This window comes from Hoplias malabaricus, chromosome X2 (assembly GCF_029633855.1).
Source record: "Hoplias malabaricus isolate fHopMal1 chromosome X2, fHopMal1.hap1, whole genome shotgun sequence".
Classification (NCBI taxonomy): Eukaryota; Metazoa; Chordata; class Actinopteri; order Characiformes; family Erythrinidae; genus Hoplias; species Hoplias malabaricus.
In genome coordinates this window covers 49,165,712-49,186,252 of record NC_089819.1, presented here as the reverse complement: position 1 = coordinate 49,186,252, position 20,541 = coordinate 49,165,712, and the positions used below count along the sequence as shown (strand labels likewise).

General features: G+C 39.0%; 1 protein-coding gene across 1 annotated transcript in view; it reads right to left on the bottom strand.

Moving 5' to 3' along the window:
* Positions 1-18,158: 18,158 nt before the first annotated feature.
* The window catches only part of LOC136676737 (zinc finger protein 536-like), a 205,424-nt gene continuing 203,041 nt past the window's right edge, over positions 18,159-20,541 (bottom strand). Inside the window, exon 8 of the mRNA XM_066653933.1 lies at positions 18,159-18,412. Coding sequence (XP_066510030.1) covers positions 18,159-18,412 — 254 coding nt within the window. The remainder of the gene's footprint in view (positions 18,413-20,541) is intronic.

The following is a 20,541-nucleotide window of genomic DNA, read 5'->3' as shown; positions in this document are numbered from 1 at the left end:
CATGTTTACTCAATAAAAATTTAGATTACATCAATGTGCTTTTGTTGTGAAAAGCACACTGAACTCATGTTTATAGCATACTCTAATAGGCTTCAGCTATAAAGTCATTGATTCTGTGATTGCTCAATTGCATTCTAATATGTTGTAATTGGAATACCTCTGAGGACTGAGCTCAGACCTGCTCCTATTGTATCCCATAACACAAGAAAAACAACAATCAGACATTAGAATAAATTACTACCAGACGTTGTTCCACTGATCTTCTCATCAACCCAGTGAAAAGTTACGCAAAGCGATTTCCAGCCGAGCTTTTCCCTTTGCCTGAAAGCAAAATGCTAATCAACAAGCTTCACAGCTGTGGAGCTGAAATCTGCAGAAGTTGATATTCAGGTCCAGGTCATACCCCACTTCAACCTCAGTCTACATTACTGGTATCATACTGGAGGCCAAAAGGAAACTACATGATTGGGTTATTTTGCTTGAATTTCTCTTGATTTTGTGTAGTTCAGATATAGCTAAATAGACCATAGGTTTGCAGTTAGTTCCCTGCCTAAATTCCTGTTTGCAATGTTGCATTGACCAACTATGATGTTAAAAATGCTTTTGGGCTCTAACTGCTGGATTTGAAGTGTTGCCTTAAAAAACAAGATACAAAATGTCACAAATGTGCAACACTCACTTCTTTTAAAACCTCCACTAGAAAACAATAAATGTTCAAATTCTGTGCCTGTGTCAGTTCGCTAAGAAAAATAAATCTTTCCCCCATCCTAGGTCATGCAGGCACATTACCATCAAAGGGACCAGAACATGTAGCTCTGTGAATCTAATTTACAGTATTCACTGTTCATGTGGGTTGCTCTATGTGGGTGAATCCACTAGAGAGTTCTACACATGGATGTGTGAATGTAGAAGTACTATTTCTTGTCAGTCTTGTCCAGCTGCAAATCATTTCATAGAAAGAAGTTAACTGATCACAGCATCTGTATGAAGGCATTTTTGACAGTCAGGCATTACATTTGATTTGCTTCTCTTTTCTACTCTTTTCTACTTTTATGCATGTTAAATGTTTGATGCAAGATTAGTATTTAGCTAAATCACAAAAGACTTAGATGCCTGATTGTCTTTTCTTTATTACATGGTCTATAAGGGGCAGCACGGTGGCACGGCAGGTAGTACAGCAATCACAGAGCTCCAGGGACCTGGAGGTTGTGGGTTCTAGTCCCGCTCCAGGTGACTGTCTGTGAGGAGTGTGGTGTGTTCGCCCTGTGTCTGTGTGGGTTTCCTCCGGGTGCTCCGGTTCCCTCCCACGGTCCAAAAACGTGGACATGTTGGTAGGTGGATTGGCGACTCAAAAGTGTCCGTAAGTGTGAATGAATGTGTGAGTGTATGTGTTGCCCTGTGAAGGACTGGCGCCCCCTCCAGGGTGTATTCCTGCCTTGCGCCCAATGATTCCAGGTAGGCTCTGGACCCACCGTGACCCTGAACTAGATATTCGGTTACAGATAATGAATTAATGAATGAAAATAGTCTAAGCTATGCTTGTCTTACCTCACTCTGGATTGTTTGTTTGTTTGAGGTAGGCCATTATTTTAATGTTCTTTTTCTTCGACTCTGTGTACATAGTGTACCTAGTGCTTAGTATTAATTATCAGTACCAGGCATGGGTCCAGGTTTGTTTCAAACTGTGAAATGAAGAAGCAGAGATGGAAATTAAGGGTGATTTTTAATTATACATTTTTTGCATTTCTGTAATCCTTTACTAAAGAGTGTTTTGACCAAACTGTCCGTGTGATTGCAGATATTTCACAGGCAAAAGCTTAATTTGATTAGAGATTTTGTTTGTGGCGTGTGAGTATCTCTCTTGAATCCCATAATTTTGCCTTTATCAGTGAGCAAAATAACATCAAGACCAACGTATAATATTGTAAGTAAACTGTAAAGTAGTTTTGATTTAGATTCCATTTTGTTTTAAAATGCAATGTCCAAATATGATTGGATTTGTGAAAATACCATGTGAAATAAAAAGTTTTATTAAGAGGTTTAACCATTCAACCTCTACTCAACTAAGAAAGTGTAAGGGTAGAGATATACTTGCTGTTTGGTAATGCGTTTGCATAGACAACTTTGTGCATCATGACCATAATTGTTCACACACTTGCCTGTGTCCTATGCTTGTAACTAGAGGATTCCACCACAGGGCAAACCAGAGAAAGACACAGGTTTTTCAAAACGTTCTGCCATTGTGATGCTGTTGATTGCCTGCTCTGCCCCTACCATTTATGTATGTACTGCACCTTGCTTACGTGTGGCATTTATTGTCTGAAGACGTCCACGACCTATGAACCAAATGGACGCAGGATATGTGAGGCAGGTGTTATGAGTACGCAAATTACTAGTTAACATCAAATATATACATACCCTAACACTAGATACTGGAACATTTCTTTGTGGAATATAATGGCATTCAGCCACAAGAACAACAGTGAGGTCCACTACTGATGTTGCTTCTCTCCAAGGATAGGGTGGAGGTTCCTTCCTCTGATGGACTGTGAAAAATGTTTTTTTAGGGGCATGATTGTCATTTGAGTTGTGAAAGGTCCCAGGTTCAAATCCTGGATGAGCCCCCGACAGGATTGAAGTGAGAAAATTTGTGGGATTTTTTTTTTTTTTTCAGCTTACCTAGACGGGCTGTAACATAAATTGAGGGCTCATCTATTGTGGTTGCGGTCTGTCAGCCTAACACTGGGGGAGCTTAAATTCTTTAGTCAATGGCATTCGGCCATTAGATTCATGTATAGCTGCTTCAAAATGTCCCATTTTATTTCAACTTTTTCTATGGTTATTATAAAAGCTGTGCACATATAACCATTTGTAAAGGGAGTTCTGTAAATGTTAGAACACAGTGTATAAAATGTATGTCACGCATGTGGTTGTGTGTGTGTGAACATCCATTTGTGCATAGTGTATAGAAATGTAGTATGCAGATCTAGCTTTCGGAAACAGTAGCACTGGAGAGAGCATGTCTCTGAGGAGAATAGAAGCAGGTCAGTTTAGCAAAGAGAGCGAGAGGGAGAGGGAGTGCTAGAGAGAGACCGACAATGGGTAAGTGTATAGCTGAGCAGGACTCCAGGTCCATAGAGGATTGAGCTGGCAGAAGAGGGTTCACTGCAGAGCGATGTGGGACTAAACGCCAAATGTGCCAGCTCTCCTTTCGAGCTTGGAGGTCAAGCGTCCCACTGAGGCTCTTTCGCAGAGGGCAAAGTTCTCCTTAAATACTGTCTCACAGCCAGACTCCGGCTGGCCCCCTGCCTCTCTACACCGCCTACACATGTGTCGGCATGCTTCTGACTGCTCCCTCCCTTCAGACCCTGCCTTGAGTTCCTGGCTGTAGTGCAGTGCCTGGGTTTGTGCACCAACCAACTGGCCGCAGTCCACTCCATCTGAAGCAAAAAGTGCTGCTCATAATCCATGTCCAATTGCATTCATAGAACACTTGAATACAAATAATCATACAAAAGGTCACACTTTATATTGTGATTTCTTTTCCTGAGACAAGAATATCACAGTATTTAAGGTATGCTGTTTTAAAGGCACATATATTGCAATGGTAAACAGTGGCTTCCGAGGCTTGTCAGTCAGAGCAATTTGTGCATGTGAGGAACATTGTATGTCCAGGAGCCAGATGGCTTTGTAGAGCTCTATGATTGGAACTGTGTCGAGGCCAAAATGCAGCAAGTTCTCTCCAAATAAATTCTGCCACTTGACAATGACATGTGCACATACAGCTTGCATAATCTTGGAAAATGAAATTAAATGGGATGCTCTGGAGTGACTGCACACAAATTTAAAGTCACTATGCTCAATGCCAAGCACTGGTTAGACCCAGTATATTAAGAATGAGTTGGAATGGTGTTTGTGGTCATCTAACCTGAGTACCTGACCTCACGCGGGTGCTCTTTATTTTCTAAACATTGTACAAACAGTATCTTTGCAGAAATGCCAACACAGATGTGTAAGTCAGCCTTTTATCTGCTACTGAGCTTAATCTGCACTTAAGAATGCATTCAAAGTCAATACCCAGTCATGAGGTGGAATAGTGACTCTTAACACAAGGCTGTGTATCTGGCTTTATGATACCATCCCACGAACAGGAGCTGGGGAAACAAACATTTTAGTTATTAGCATTTTTTCAATTATGCATAAGACAGAGATATGCACATTAAAAAGATGAAACTCAAATGCTCATTAAATTTACATAGAATGGCATCTAAACAGTGTGGGGTGTGCGTGCGAGTCGTTTTAATGGACTCTGATAAAACCGCATTAAAAATCAAGAGCTAGAGTATCAGTGTTCACAGAATCACACTTTATCTCGCACCATCACCCTTCAAAAGCCAAATTAATATAATTGACTTTTAATTAATCCCCTTGATATTTGCATCAGCACATCTTAGCAACAGGTGTTCTGTTTTGAGCCTATGCATTATTAAAGGCCTATTAAAACAGTGGGTGATTAAGGTGCCCATGTCTCTGCTTGTGTGTCACATCATAATGGCAAAAGCAAGAAAAGCACTGGTGTTTTCTTTTTTTTTCTTTCTTTTTTTAAATGTTTCCTTTGCTCTTGCCCCAGCGGTGGGTGAGAGATGGGAACAAAAGGGCAGGCATTGTTTTAGCAGCTGAAGGGCATAGCTGCACTACAGCAAACAAGTGATTCCTAATCTGAAGATTTCTTACTTTATATTCATATTTTCGATTTGTGAAATGCTCTTAGTGATGTGTCAAACTTTTAGTTCTACCCTTTGTTTAACACTGCTAGGTCCCTTCTTACAACTGATCAATTTCTCAGTATAAAATGAGCAAGGAATGTCAGCTGTGGACTTCAAGCTATCAGTATAAACCTACTGAGGGTGTATTTATTATGACTGTAAATTTAAAATACATTTTTGCTATCTATTTGCATTTGAAAAAGGACAAACAGTATTTTAGACATTTTTCAATATGACACAGATAGAACAGACATAGAAATACAGGTCTGACAGCACACAATATACACACAATTAATTGTGTAAATAAAAGGTAAGTGAGTATATTATTCAATCTATAATCTAAATTGTTATTTTAGGTTATAAAAACATATCTTTAAAACATCAACCAAAAAGTAACTTGTGTTACAAATAAAGTTAAATAAATAAATAAATAAATAAATACAAACCCCAGTGGAGACATAAGGGTGCATTTAACCATAAAAATAACATTTGATAAAGTACTACATTTATGATGTATAATATTGTTATCTTGTCAACATTATGGTGAATCTAAACTTTCAACAAAGCAAATGTCTCCTTTATTCATGTGTGCTGTCTTGAGGGAAACCTAACACCAACATTTACACACATTTCACCGTTTGACTGACGTGTCAGCATGAGTTGGACCATGCTGATGGATGTTGATACACAACCCTGAAGGCCTTGGAGACAGGCAGCCAAATGAAAAAAGTGAACAGTCATAATGCACTTAGGAAAGAGATGCTCCTAGCTGCCATCCTGAGTCATCCTGATGTGCCGAATGAGCTTGAGTCTTGTCTGTGTGCCCTTGGGTAGGTGATGCCAAAGAAAGAAAGAAAGAAAGAAAGAAAGAAAGCTAGAAGGAGGACAGGGTAGAGAAGAGCGGTGATGTGATGGGCATGTTTAAGCTCAGTGCCGACAGCTTTGTCAATAGCCCCAGGATGCCTCCCCGCCCTGCCGCATGCCTGTGATTGACAGCTGGCAGGTGGCAACTGAATGGAGATGTCAAAGCTGCTGCTGATCAGGTTTACTTTGGCGCTAATGTTGGAGGAGCTGGACGATTCAGCTACAAAAGGTGATCTCTTCTTTTATGAGCGATAGGAGCCTGCTGAGGCGCTAGCACCACAGCCGCAGCCATGTAGCCTCCCTGCACAGCAGGGTTCCGGCCTAACAATGCCATTCCTATGCGAGGATGGTCAGACGAGAGAGAGAGAGAGAGAGAGAGAGAGAGAGGAGGGAGAGAGGGAGGGAGGTAGAGAGTCCCAAATGAGTAGCACATGCAGAGTTGTGGTTTCTTAAGAAGAAGAAAGATGGCTTTTCACGTAATCTTGTTATGTTATGGAGAATGCAAAGATCATGTTCTCAGAATGTCAGAATGGCATTAGGACAAGTGAATATTTTTCTGACCTCAAATCTAATTTATAAGCAGCAAGCCTTAATGATTTGCCAGATTATTAGGTACTCAGATTTTGTGCTTCCTTTGGCCCATACTGGACCATGGTGTGTCATGTAGAAAGACCTGGGTTGTACGAGATGGCTATATATTTACTTTTTAAATATACTTTATTAAGAAATTCATACAAAACAGCTAAACATCACACTACTAACAAAGCCCATCACTGTGGACAGACCTTTTACCTGATACTGATGGTGTTTTATTTTCAGGAATTTACACAATAGGACACTGCTGTGAAGATCTGGTGGCATATCTGTGATATTAGTTACTTATACTAGATGTTTATTTCTGGATCACAGACTTCAGCTCATCTCAAATGTACTGAATGTACTGAGTTCTGTCTGTCCAGAAAACAAAAACAAAAAACTCCACACAGGGCTTTATACTCTTCTACCTTGTGCTTGGAATTGGGCATGGGGACTTTGGGGTCATGGAGAGCTGTTCTAGAGCAGGGTTTTTCAAACATTTTTTAAAGCAACCCACACTGTGTCCATTAATTTTTAGCTAAACCCATGCAACACAAATCTGAAGTTTTGAGTACATTATAAAATGAAATTTAATTGATATTGGCATATTTAACAATATTCCATTCCTCCCTTTTGCCCCTTCCACTTAGCCATACCCCTCTGTTTTGCCTCAGGTAGGGGTTTCATTTTTGTCGAAAAAAGTGTTTTCTCTTTTAAGAATTATTGCATTAGTAGTTTAATATAGTTTTAATGTAGTAAAACATCACTCGTAGTATGGGGATATCTTGGTAGATAACTAGTAAATTTCCATTTCCACCTTAAATGATGAAGCAATTGCATTTTTGCCCTGGATGCTACTGCAGCAGTTAAGGTGGAACTAGAAATCTCAAAGTAAAAAAAAGCAGTAGAATGAGATTCAATTCAGCTTCATTTCACAGAAGAGTTAGAAGTGGCTGATATTATGACTGTTGAAAGCCCGTGAAGGGTTATGATGCCCTAAATTTACCCTAAGTCCAGCAGCGCTGGACTTTTGTGTACATTGTGTACATGTTCATTTTGTGTGTATGTGCTTGTTAAAATTCTTTTATTTTTATTTTTTCTTTTGGCTTGCATGGGTTGAAAAACAGGCTCTTGAGCATCCCGTTCTATACACAGTGCTTTTCTATGGGACTTATACACAGTGACTGAATGAAGATGTATAATAAAGACACAGAGAAAGAGTATGACCTCTAATGCTGTCTGAAAAGGAAACTTAAACTACTCTTCATGCACAACATGGCTGTGCTTTTGAAATATTAATTAAACTCTCTTAACCAAACAACAACTGGCTTTTTATCTTTTATCCTTTCTGAGAATCTTTGTTTTGATACCTCAAATGAGAAGCGGTTTTTCGGTTAATGACAGTAATTGGAACCGGAGACGTCTGCCTCCACTGGATGTGTTAACTTGTGTATAAATGAGTGCATAATTACATATTAATTATCGGTACTTAAGGAAGAGTTCGAGTTACATCTGTTTTAATTACCCTGGGTAATCATATGATAGCGCTCTTGCTTCACACTGTATGCAAATGGGAAGCAGGCTCCTTCGCTTTTCGGAAGGGAGTTTTAAAGGGAGCTAAATGGAGTTATGCGATGAAATCTCAAATCCAAGGGAAAAAAAAAATGCTATGGCAGATTGCTTTGCTTGTTGCTAATTTCCATTTGCACATTGATCCCTGCATGATTTTATGCTTAGCAATCACTTAAGGATGGTGCTTTGAAATGACTTGATTTAAATGTGTCAATCACTTCAACATGAATAACGTGTTACAGTGTGAAAATTCTGGCCCAAAGAACTAAACTGAGAGACAGAAATCGTGCTAGTGTAATATATCTTATTCATGAGCAATGATTGACACGTGCAGTGATTGACAATTTGAATTTGAATAATATAAATTCATGGAAACCTTTTATTTAATTTATATCGCATATAGGGAATATATTTATGTGTATGCCATATTTGTAATTATAAAATAATCATTTCTGATCATTGGATAAATACATATACATCGAAAATACATACAATTTATGTGTAGCTTATTTTACTGTCTCACATGGGACCATGTGCTTGTATGAGTTCATGCACACAGTGGCTAGTCATTGTCTAACATGTAGAGATTTCAAAGTGCAGATCAAAGCTGAGATCTGCTCAGAGCGGCATCCTGTAAAATAGAGCAGGCCTCTAACTGACATGACCTTTCATTGTGTGTAATGACCCTAAAGAGTAAAGGATTTCACACTGAGGCTGCAGGGAAACATTAGTAAAATTGAGCAAATAAATAAACAAAAATGCATTTTAAAAACGCATATACAACTTCATGCAGAAAATAGAAGAACGACTTCTGTTTTAAAGGTAATGTGTCTGTTTTAGTTGAAACATGTCACAGTCTTACACATCTTAGACATACTTTACTGTGAATGACACATTTTGAAACTTTGGAAGTGTTTAAATACAACATCAAATTCTTGTTTCTTATTCGTAGTTTTCCATGACGAGTCCCCTTTAGTCACACACCTTTTACATTCTGAAGTCCACACTGCAGAATATTGTATGGAGAAGTAGAAGGAAGAGTGGGTGTTTTTTTTAAGCTGAGACTCATTACTCATTTATTTTTTGTCCCTGAGCTGCTGTCTCCCGCTCTTTCCATTTGAGAAGTTGCTTTGATATTTTTTATTCACGCATTTAGGCCATTAATCAAATGTGGTGATGGGTGGGAGGGGATTAGATGGGGGCAGTAAGCACAATCTATAGCAGATCTTCAGTGGGGCTCAGATCTGTCTAAGCCTCCTCTACTTAACAGACACCACAACTTACTCAAAATTCACTAGAACCTGGGGAAAAAATAAGTAAATACATGAAATGCAAATGCAAAATACTGTTGTTTCCATTCACTCCTCGAAATGTGATAAAAATTAAAACATTAAATCTTAAGCGAAATCTGCACCATCCCACACACACCCACAATGACACTGACAGAAATAAAGATAGCTTTGCACCTAAACATCAATAAAAAGAGGCTGTGCTAAAAGCACATTTGAAATTCTTAGTAGCGGAGGGCCTCATTTGGGAAAGCTGAGGCCCTGCACTCTTAAAAGCCAGTGATATAAATCAGAGCGGCTGCTTGCTTACCCACAGACCTCTATAAAAATGACTGGGTGAGTGCAGTTCACCTTGAACACATTTTGAAGTCCTCTGAGTCAATACATGCTCATAACTATGGCTCTGATTGGTCATGACCACATAGCCAAGTATCAGGCATGGGTTTCGGTGCTTAGAAGGAGTAGATTATAACTGGCTGATGTTTAAGGTTTAAAATCAATAAGTAACATTAAATATACAAATTAATATATAAATAAAAATTAAACCTACATTTTCTAGAACATGCACATGAACTTTGATGAAGGAATATTCAGTCGTCTGGGGAGATATTGGCATTTAGTTGACAGAGAGGCACAGATCAACTGAAAATGAATAAACTTGAGTGGAAATAAATAAATAAACTAACACTTCCTTAAGATTTTTTTTAAATAAACCAAATCAAAATTTTAAGACACATGAACCTATATATGTCCCTACAGATTCAGATCTGCGTTTGTGATTCAGCATTAAGCAAGTTTTAGGGCTGTAGACACACATGCAGATCAAAGGAAGCTTGTATCGAGCTTGAATATGTAACTTGCGCTCAATTAAAACAATATATAAATAAAAAAGCCAACTTTTCCAATGTGGCTGTAATTGATCTTCATACCAGCCATCAGTCGGCGTTTGTCAAATGACTGAAAAATGCCCTCATCTTTCCAATTCTCTCTTCTCTCTCTCTCCCTGGTCAATATCCCATCAGACAGATGACAGGTGGAATTGTCTGTTGACTCTTAAAGTGATTGCAGCCCTTCAGCATTGTCCACACACACACTGAGCAGAGCCTTAACGATGGACACCTGCACAATCTCAGACATGCTGGTCGATGGCGAAAAAGAGCAGAGAGCTAACAATACAACTACACTATTGGTATCCATCCCTCAGAGTGGGCTTGATATTCCAGTAACAGTGTTTACTCCTCAATCCAGTCAAACACACACTCGCACACACACACAGACATACGCACAAAACACCGCTTCACCGGCAGTGGGACGGAATGGGAGCTGTTTATTATTAAGCTTTGTTTTCTGCATCAAGTGCGGATTGCTAGCATATTAATGGAGTGTAATTATATATCTCAGACTGTGCCATTCCCCTGTGCGATATACAGTCTGCATGCCAACAAAGTCACAAACTGCAGCATTCTACCCCATTACATCTGCAATGATTAGAGATGGGGGGAACATCTGGCATCTAAGCTGTGAGAGAAAGCAGCATTCTGCACTTTAATGGATATCTGCAGGCCAAAGTGATCTGATATTTTATCTGGCAGATTTAACTCTTCAGCACCAGCCAATGGGCTGTGGTGGAGAGCAGAGGTTTGTCGCGTTACTGGTTCTTCATCTCACATACATAAATCTCCCTGGACAAGTTCTATAGGCCTATGTTCAGGTTCTATAAAGCCATAAGACCATTTTGTTGTAAATAATGCTCCCCATGTAAGCCTCCAGAAGACCAAGTGTACCACATATTTTTTTCTGTTCTCTAAAGAAAGCCTTGTGGTGATGTTCTGCAGGACTGGAACGGCTGAACTGACTGAGGTGCTTAGACAGACAGCAGACAGACAGACAGGATTAAACAATTTAGTGAGGCTTTCATCCAGAAAAGAAATGTAAACTATGTGTTGAATCAAGTGTATACAATTTCTTTCATTGAAATACATACATAGACTTCATAGCTATTGTTCAGAGCACACTAAATGTGCAGTATATTTTATTATTGATGTAGATATGTGAATAAATGTAAATTCATTATATGTCATGTAAATAAATGCAAATTTCTTCTAAAATTCTGATTTGTGCACGTTTCTGAAAAATTCTCCATACAAAATTAGATTAAATTCAATATTATTTATAAAGCAGTTTTTAAAACCTGTGTTATCATAAAACAGCTTTACAAAATTCTGGGTCTTAGCTCCAATTGAGTGTCACCAGTGTGAGAGTGACAAAGAAAAACTCAAAAAGGAAACTCAGTATTTTGACATAACTTAAGTGAAGTTAAATATATCATTTAAGCCTGTTTAACCTTGTTGTTGCTGTTAGTATTTATACGGAAATGTATAGCCATTATAATATTGTAATAACATATCAGCATGTGGTTGGGTAGAATGCTAAATATCCAGCAAATTAAAAAAAAAAAACAGATTTGATCTAAAAATGTAAAAGCACTTGTGTGTGTTTTAAAGCCAAAGACAATTGGATTTTAATGCAGTGAAGAAATGGGGAAATTGACTGCTATAAACTTTAGCACACAAACTCTTATTCTACAAAAAGAAGAAAAAAAAATCTGAAGCCTTTCATGAACCAAAAGGCAATCAACTACATTCTCACCAGCCAAGAATACAGCATGAGTCAATGTGACTTTGTTGTGAATTAGAAACTTTGCACTCTAACAGTTTGAGACCAGCAGCATGTTTACTGTACATTTGGAGTCTTGCATTGTTACTAAAACACTGGATCTGCCTTGCTCTCAGTCATACTGGCACTAATTAAGGCAGGCAGTTGAAAGTCTACCTTTAAGACTTACAGGCATTAATGAATGCTAGCAGTAATTAAACAGGCTTGTAACAGAGCCTTCCCCATGCCAAGGGACTTTCAATAACGACGAGGGTACCGGGCTTCGGAAAATGGCCGTCTTCCTCTCTGATTCGGTGGAAAAAAAAGATTATAATTGGGCAACCGCAGGCTCAAATGATGGCCTTTGCCAAGTCGTGACAAAACAGGCATAATTAGTAGTGTGTGGCCTCAGGAGGAGACCACACTGAACTGATCTCTGAACAGCAACGTTACATTAGAGCTGCGAGGAACCTGCCCTGAACTCTGCAGCTCTGCTTTGTCCAGTTAGCATGACCGCTAACATCAGAGCCAATCTGTATAATGCACAGTTTTTAAAAGTAGCTTGTTAAAAAGCAAAACTGTGAAATCATATTACTACTGATAGATGGGTACGATGCTGCCAGAGAATACAGGTCCAGAAAGTAAAAACCCTTCCCAGAATTTTGTTTCAACTGACACTTCTATAGCTGCTCTGAGAGGAATAGAGATGCCAGACAGTTGGAATGAAATCCTGGAGAGCATTTTTACATTTACTTTTATATTTGCCACTTCTGAATCCAGCACTTGCCTTAAGATTAAGATCTGAGACGGTTGAGTCATATTAATATTGACTGTGTTCTAACATTCCTAATGTTCCTGATTCCAACTGCCCTTTAAACTGACCTTTGAAATCTCTATAAGGTATATATGTGTATGAAGATAAATCTGAAAGGCAGATCAAGTTTACGTGGGAAAGAAATACATGAAAAGGTGAACTTCCTTCCGTTTAATAACATCAGAGTGTGCATTCAGGTTCAGTTCCTAAGAGATTAACAGCAATGTAAATTGAAAGTAAAAAAAAATGCATTTTCATGGAGTCTTACACAAACAAGCACAATAAATTTCAAATTTCCATTTAAAGAATGGCTTGAAAACAAGCACTGCTTGCGTTTAACTGCCTCTCTGTGTACAGATAGCTGCTGGTCTGACCAGAAGGAGGAATCAGAGGGAAATTAGTCAATATATTCCAAAGAGAGGAGGGAAAATATCACCTTAGGAAATGCACTGAGTAATGTACATTCTCCCAGCATTTATAAAGAAATCGAGATCACAATAGGCATCTTATTTTTCCCATGCTCTCATAATTACTCATAAATTAATAAAACCTGACTGCAAGGCTTTATTAGTTCCGATACAGACCTCCCAACTTTGGAAAAGGGAGTGGAGAAAAAATATGAAGGGTTATACAGCGAACAATCTCTCGATAATTAACAGGAAGATAAACAAAACATAAATTTGGATATTGCGTTTATTTGGACTACCACTCAAATATGTGTGAACCGCACTATTTTAATTAAAAGATAAATCTATGTGACACTCTGCCTCTGAGTTAATTATTCAGTGTTGTATAATAGAAATAAAGGCCATTAAAGATGCCACACACTGTATTTCGCCATTAACAGTAAAAAGAGCTCGCTCTTGGGGACAACATTTCAAATTCAGGGCCTTTTTTATATATTTTATTTCACATTTCCCCTCCCCTTTCATCTGTTCCCTGATCCTTCCGCACGTTCTTTGTCTGGGTAAGAGTTCCGTGGGGGAGGGAGGGTGTAAGACGAGAGGATGTGAGTGGGTGGGGGTCTGGGAGGGGGTATACATTAGTTGTATATGAGCGTTAAATTTTAACGATCATATTTTTGCATGCGGCCTGCGCTGATGACTTTGCGAGGCTCAGTGTTACAGGTGGCGCTCGTTACGCTTTATGAAAGCCATTTGATTTCATTTAGGCGCGTTCATGGCCCTCTTTGGTGCCACACGTCACCAGACTATTTTTCAGTTTCAGTGCCTGCAAACCTTATGGGCATCAGCAGCAGCCACAGAACTTCTAGGGTTCCGAAAGGATTCAAACAAAGTTACTGTAACACTTTGATGTCCAAAAGTTTCTAGACTTCTGCTCATCCAATATTTGTATTTATTTATGTATTTATTTATTTTCTTTTTCATTGTCTTTTGTTTTTTTACAAGACCAAGGATAAGAAGTGTGTCCTTGTTTTGCTGCCGTTGCAGGTTGTACGTTTCTGGGAAGTCCTGTCCCTTGATGTTGGATCACCAGTGCTGTGAGGATTTGATTGCAGTCACAAGAGCATTAGTAAGGTCAGGTACTGATGTTCTGGAACTCCAACTCATCCATAAAGGTACTGGTTAGTGGGTCCCATTATAATGCCAATCATTTTTTATGGAGTGTAAATGAGTGCATTTGCAATGGGTGCACCATAGAACCAGACCTCTCTGTGCGCTGCTGTATTTCCTATCTCTTTATAAACTATGCAAAATGCTTCATTTCTTGTTGGATGCCCATTGTGTTTGTGTTTGTTTGTTGTTTGTTTTCTGAAGAAGTGTGAAAATACATTTGCAGCATAGTGTGGCTCAGTAAGAGTATGACATGTGTGAATTGTGTTCCTATTCAAAGGTATTTTGGGACACAAGCTGAGCAATCTGTGATTTATTCATTTATTTGTTTTTGCTTTATTGTATTTATTTATTTAATTACTGCTATGTTAGATCACATTCTTCTTCACATATACACAACATCATCACACAAGTGGGTTATTAACATCTAAGAGAACAGAAATGTGCAATTTTATTGCTCTTAAAGGGTTAAAGTAAATTAATTCACTAATTATTATGCTTTGCAGATCTCAATATTTGTTGGACATGTGTGTGAAATTGCAAAAGCTTGCATAAGTTAAATATACTCCTGAGATTTTTCTCGGTAGTCTTATAGTGAATGCTATTTTATTAACCCCATGCACATATTAATTTATACCGGCAGAGACTAAGAATTAAATGAAGTACAGTGATAACAGAAGATTCAGACTGTTGCAACAGCATATAACGGTAATAGTCACAAAACACAAATGCACTTGGAGGCCTCTGTTGTGTGGGCATTTCCTCTCATAAGGAGCCAGTAAAATGAGTCGTAAAACTGGTGTGAGGAATAAGGCAAAGACCACATTTTCAGAGGTAGAGTGTTTATTGCGTAAAACACTGGATAAAACTGCCCCAAAGACATTAGAACTTCTAAACAGCAGAAAGAAAACAGTCATCAGTGAAATAAAAAAATTCTGGTGATACTTTATCTGAACAGTTTGCTTAATTTTGTATTTTTTTCTTTATTTTATTACTTCTTTTTCTTCTTCTTCTCTTCTTTTGTCAACTGATGTATGATAATAAATAATGACCAAGAATAAAGTCCTTAAATACAGTCATTTAAGTGTTATGAGTATACAGTATAACAACAGACTCATCTACACTATTGTTATCCTCCTCTGATATAAGAATATTTCTTCATTTAGGAATGTTGGAGAGTAATAATAATAATAATAATAATAATAATAATAAACAGAATCACAGACTATAGTATATTATGCAGAGAAAAATTCTTATATATATATTCCCAAGACGCACAACATTTGTTATAAATTTTAAATATTGAAGTGGCTGTATCAGCATCCTGTCTGAAACAAGACCCAGCCGTATATATTCTCAGGAAAAGGTAAAAGAGTAAATAGATTTTTCTGAGGGTAAAAGGGAAGTGGGAAGTGTTAGCACCTGACTACATTGGATGCACAAACACTATACACAGAACGGCAAACAAAAACAGAGATCTTCCAGTGTCTCAAATAGTCTTAGTGCCTGTCTCAGAGTTTGAAAAGTGATCAGACTGAGAAAGTAAATCAGAAAAAAAGAGCTAAGAATTGGAATGGTTTTTTGTACACTTCTTTTTTCTTTCTTTCTTTTCTTTTTTTACTTTAAACTTTTCTTAACTTTATCACACTTCAGCTGGTGCCCATGTGCACAAACAAAAAAAAAAAGGTCATATACACAGTAGTGCACTGAAAACTCTAAAGCTTACTATATTTAAAATGGGAAACACTGCGGCTCTCAGCAGAACTCAAAGTATTTCAAGGTTATTTGAAATGGACTTAAGTAAGACAGTGGGAACTTGAAAAATACAACAAAACAAAACGAAAAAAAAAAAAAAACATTCCAATAAGAAGATAAAAAAAAGAACAATAATTATGTTCATCCTTTATGGCTGAAAGGTCTTAATTAAAGGACCATCGCAGGGAACTACTACAAAAGCAAATAGGCTGAACCTTTAATTTTCTTCCTCGGCATTAGGAATAGAAATGTTACGCTATTGTCCCTCTTATTTACTGGCCCTCTCTTCCCCTCCATCTTAGCCAGAGATGTGGCTTTTACTCTGGGTGGAGTTTCTGCTCTGGGTTTTGTTTGCTGATTACTGAGGAGTGTGTTGGGTATTTGCGAGTTGGGTAAACTCCTTTGGGCAGAAGTGGAGCAGCCTTAAGGCCCTGGGGTTTAAGTGTTGAGCGTTTCCCCCTCGCTGAGCGGGAAGATATCGACTTTCTTAAAGTCGAGGATCATTTCTCTTTATCACAAAACATTAATATCCCCCTCCCCTCCCCCAGCATTTTCTACACTGTGCTTGTGCAATAAAAGGCCCATACTCTGTTTACCTTCTTACCCCTGCCAGCCTTTGACAAAAGGAAGTACGATGAAAGTTGATACACTTTATTTTGCTCTTTAAGAGGCTTGATTTCACTGGAACCAAAGTCCATGTGTCGTTAATCTTATTTCTTTCTTTTTTCATGGAGGAACATTCAGAGCATTGAGTGCTCTACAAATAGGAATGAAAGTGGAGCTGGAGCTTGTTGGGGGAAAGGCAAAAACGAGACATCTGCTTACTACAAAACGTTAATTGTCAGGATTTTACCAAAATGTTTGAAGAATTAAAAAAAAAAAAAGCACACTGTAAATAATCCCGAAATTTGATTCCAGACAGGTAGTGGGGAAAATGATTCTGTACACTTCATATCTACAGTATCTCCTCTTCCACTGCTTCTTAAGCTCTCTGTTAAGGAAGATAGTCCTGCTGCAAGTCTTCAAACTCATCCCTTTCATCAGATTCCAGAGGCCTACTCAAGATGCAAAAGAAAACTAATGAAGGTGTCCTCCCTTTTGATATCTTTTACATATGCACTCTTCATGTAATCCTTCACTCAGGCCACTTAAAATGACACATGTCCACATTGTCTAACAAGGAGTACAGTGAAGAAAATAAGCACATTCAACGTCTGGTTACCCATCTCACATTGCCCCAAATGCGATACTCAAACAAGTGACAAAGTGTAACTGCACAAATAACACACCTTCAGACTCTAATGGGGCCTGTAAATACACTTCATTGATTTTTTTTTCCTGTTGGTGGTCATATTGGCTTTTTTTTTTCTTTTCCATGAGGGAGGGCTGCCAGGCGGCTAGTTGCTGGGCAGTTCCAGGGGCTAACTGACCCCTTCAACGGCCCGGCTGCAGCAGAGATGACTACTGTTTCTCTTGAAGAGCATGGAAGGGGTGGGGTGGTGTTGGTGGTGGTGGTGGGGTGGGATAAATGTGGAGGAGGGGGTTGAATTGATTTCCTCTGCGATGACAGCTCCAGTCAGGCTGGCACCAAGGCCCCCCCCCTCCATCCTCTCCTCTCCTCTCCTCCCTCATCCCTCCTTCCACCCCTCTGTCCGTTCCCTGCCTCCCTCCCTCCTCCCGCGTCAGTGGCGCTGGGCAAATGGCCACCGGCGGTGTCATGTTCTTGAAGGGTGTGTTCGGCAGCAGCTCTCTTCCATCTTTTCCCTGTCTCCCCTCCGCCTCCTCCTCCCGCGTCCATACCCTCCCCTCCGTCCGACAACTATCGCCAAATCGTTCACGCGGATCGTTTTTCTGATAAAAGCATTATTTTGGGGACGAAAAAAGTCACTCGAAGGATTTAATGACTGTTCTTTTTTTTTCGGATCCATTTTTTATGTCTTCTGTAAAGTCCTTTCAACTAGCATTTCAGGTAACTACAGTAAAAGCTACGGATTACATTTCAGACCTGTCAGACCATGATTTATACAATTCATAATTCTTCATAATCTTACTATCTCTCTCTCTCTCTCTTCCTTGAAGGAGTGTCCATTTATTCTCTCTGTCTGAGCATGCTCAGTAGCACACCTGCTGACTGCATGGCTAGTAATTTCAGTTACAAAACTTTGTTGTATAGTGAATGTCTGTGGTTGTGGTGGCTAATGGTGTTTGGGAACTGATGGTGCTTGATGACTATTGATGTCACTACAAGCCCCTTAAGGCTTCTCAGAAATCCTTGGACAATGCTCGGGCCATGTCACTCATAAGAGCGAAGTATGTCTCCAGATAAGCCTTCCCCCTTGCTCAGTGGGCCAGAAGAGGCAGGGTTACCGTCCTCGGAGTTGCCGGAGGCATCCGAGTCGATGCGAGAGCGTTTGAAGCGGCGGTCTGGGTACTGGCTGTTGTCGAAGGGCATGCGGTGCACACATAACACGTGGGTCTTCAGGTTGCCCTTCTGCGAGGCGCTGTATGGACAGTACCGGCACTGGAACGGCCTCTGACCCCCCTGACCTGTGGGAAACAGAGGGATCAGGTTATATCATCAGTCATGAGAAAATGCTTTGTCCTCTAGCAAAGTCATTTTTAAAAAGTCGTCCTGCGACATAAACTTCATCTTTAACAGCAGTTGAGCTAGTGAGTATTTCTAAATATCTTTTCAAAGGAGAGGTGCTACAGAGACATCTTGTTTTAAATATTAAATAGGATATTTACATTGACATAATGTGGCCCTTTACATTTCTTGTCTCTAGAAAAACAGTCCATATGATTTATTTATTTATTTATTTATTTATTTATTTATTTATTTATGTATTTATTTATTTATTTATTTATTTAGCTGCTAACCAGAGTTTTAAAATATACCCTTTCAGTTCAGTTCCTATATGGACTACTTATTTGCTTTGTGAAGTTACAACAAGAACAGTTAAGCCTAGTTTTGCCTGAACACCATCAGCTGCATAGCATTTTTAATACAGGTGCCTTCTGGCATTTCAATAATGCCTTATTAGAGGTCCCTAAGAAGCTTTCTTGCTTCAAATCAGTGTTTTTTTTATTCACTTATTTTTGTTTTTTTTTTTATTCTGCAATATTGTGGTACAGAAAAATTTTGAATTGAACAAAAGAGCATCACAGATTTACAAAATTAATCTGTGATTATTCTACTGTTTGTAACATTTATCATTTTACTCCATTTTGAGAAGTTACGATATGAACATATGTAAAAATTAATTCTGGATCTGTCTGAAAAGACCAAGGATTCATTCATTCAATCACAATTATTTATTTAATCAGTGTAATTGCTTGGTTAAAAATAAAGTTAAATGGTTTCATTCTTCATTCTGAGAAAGAAAAAATAAAGAAAATGGCTGGGGTTGTCTGATTCATTTGGCAGAATTTGAAAACGGTTGCAAGCTGTAGGACCCACTTCATGTTCACGGTAATAGAGTTTGTTTGAGACGCAACCTGAAGCTGGGGTTTTTAGGGCAGCACAAAGATAAGGATCTATATTTTGATGTGGATCTTCTATACAGTCACGGATTTTCCTCCAGGACAGCTGAGTTTGACAAACACACTCATACCACTGTATATCTCCACAATGCATCCCTTTATGGTAATATTTAAAGCGAAGGCTCATGTGGTCTCGCTCACATGTGTTTCAGCAAGTTTCTGTTCTTGGTCAGTCACTCTATCAGTCAATCACTAAGAGAAATGCCTCTCATAGACAACACATGCACAGGCCTCCATCTGTTCCTCCAGTTTAAGAAATGAACAACTTTTTCAGACGAGACACCCAATCACAAGCAAGATCATTTATATTTAGCAGTCTTAAAGGCACAGTAAAAACAACCTGTTAAAATCCGAGACCTGGAGAGATTGTGAAATGTAAATTATGACTGTTCTTGGTAGGCAGCCACCTCCTCAATGGGCCTCCAGGGGAAAAGTTTACCTTACTGCATTTACAAAGTTACAGTTTCAGAGATACAGAGAGAAAAAAAACACGGACAAAAAACAAGAGTCCACGTGTTTTATCGAGTGAGGAGGAATGCTGGGTAGGCTCCAGTTTTGGAATTCATTTGTATGTATTGAAGCTTCTAGATGTTCCCTATAAAGCTAACATCCTCAGCCTTTCAAATGCAGACAGTGGCTTTGTGCAGCGGAGTCATCCTGCGGAACTTCCAGCAAAGTTCTTTAAAAACAGGCAGACAGAGGAGTTGTAGCGGGATCTGATCATGAGTGCGCTGTACACAAAGGCCTTTAATAGCCCACACAAGCCTGTTTGAGGGATGCAGATTACGTGCCTATCATATCAGTGCTCTCTTATCGGGCTGGTCCACTTAGAGCCAAGCTAGACACTTTCAGCTGTGCACTACTTTAGGACATTAATAACAGTACATTTGCTCTCCATTTTGCTCAATTCAATTTGAAAAGCACTAAATCAAATTAACATGGAGTTTAAAATAGCAGCCGGCTAGGTCCACTGCATGTAAAGAGGCTGCATTAAAGGTGTGGCAGCAAAGCAATATGGATATCAACGGAATGAACCCCCCACCACCCCACCCAAGCACACACACACACACACACACACACACACACACACACAAACTCTGTGTGTGGCAGCAGAGAGACAGGATTTATAAGCA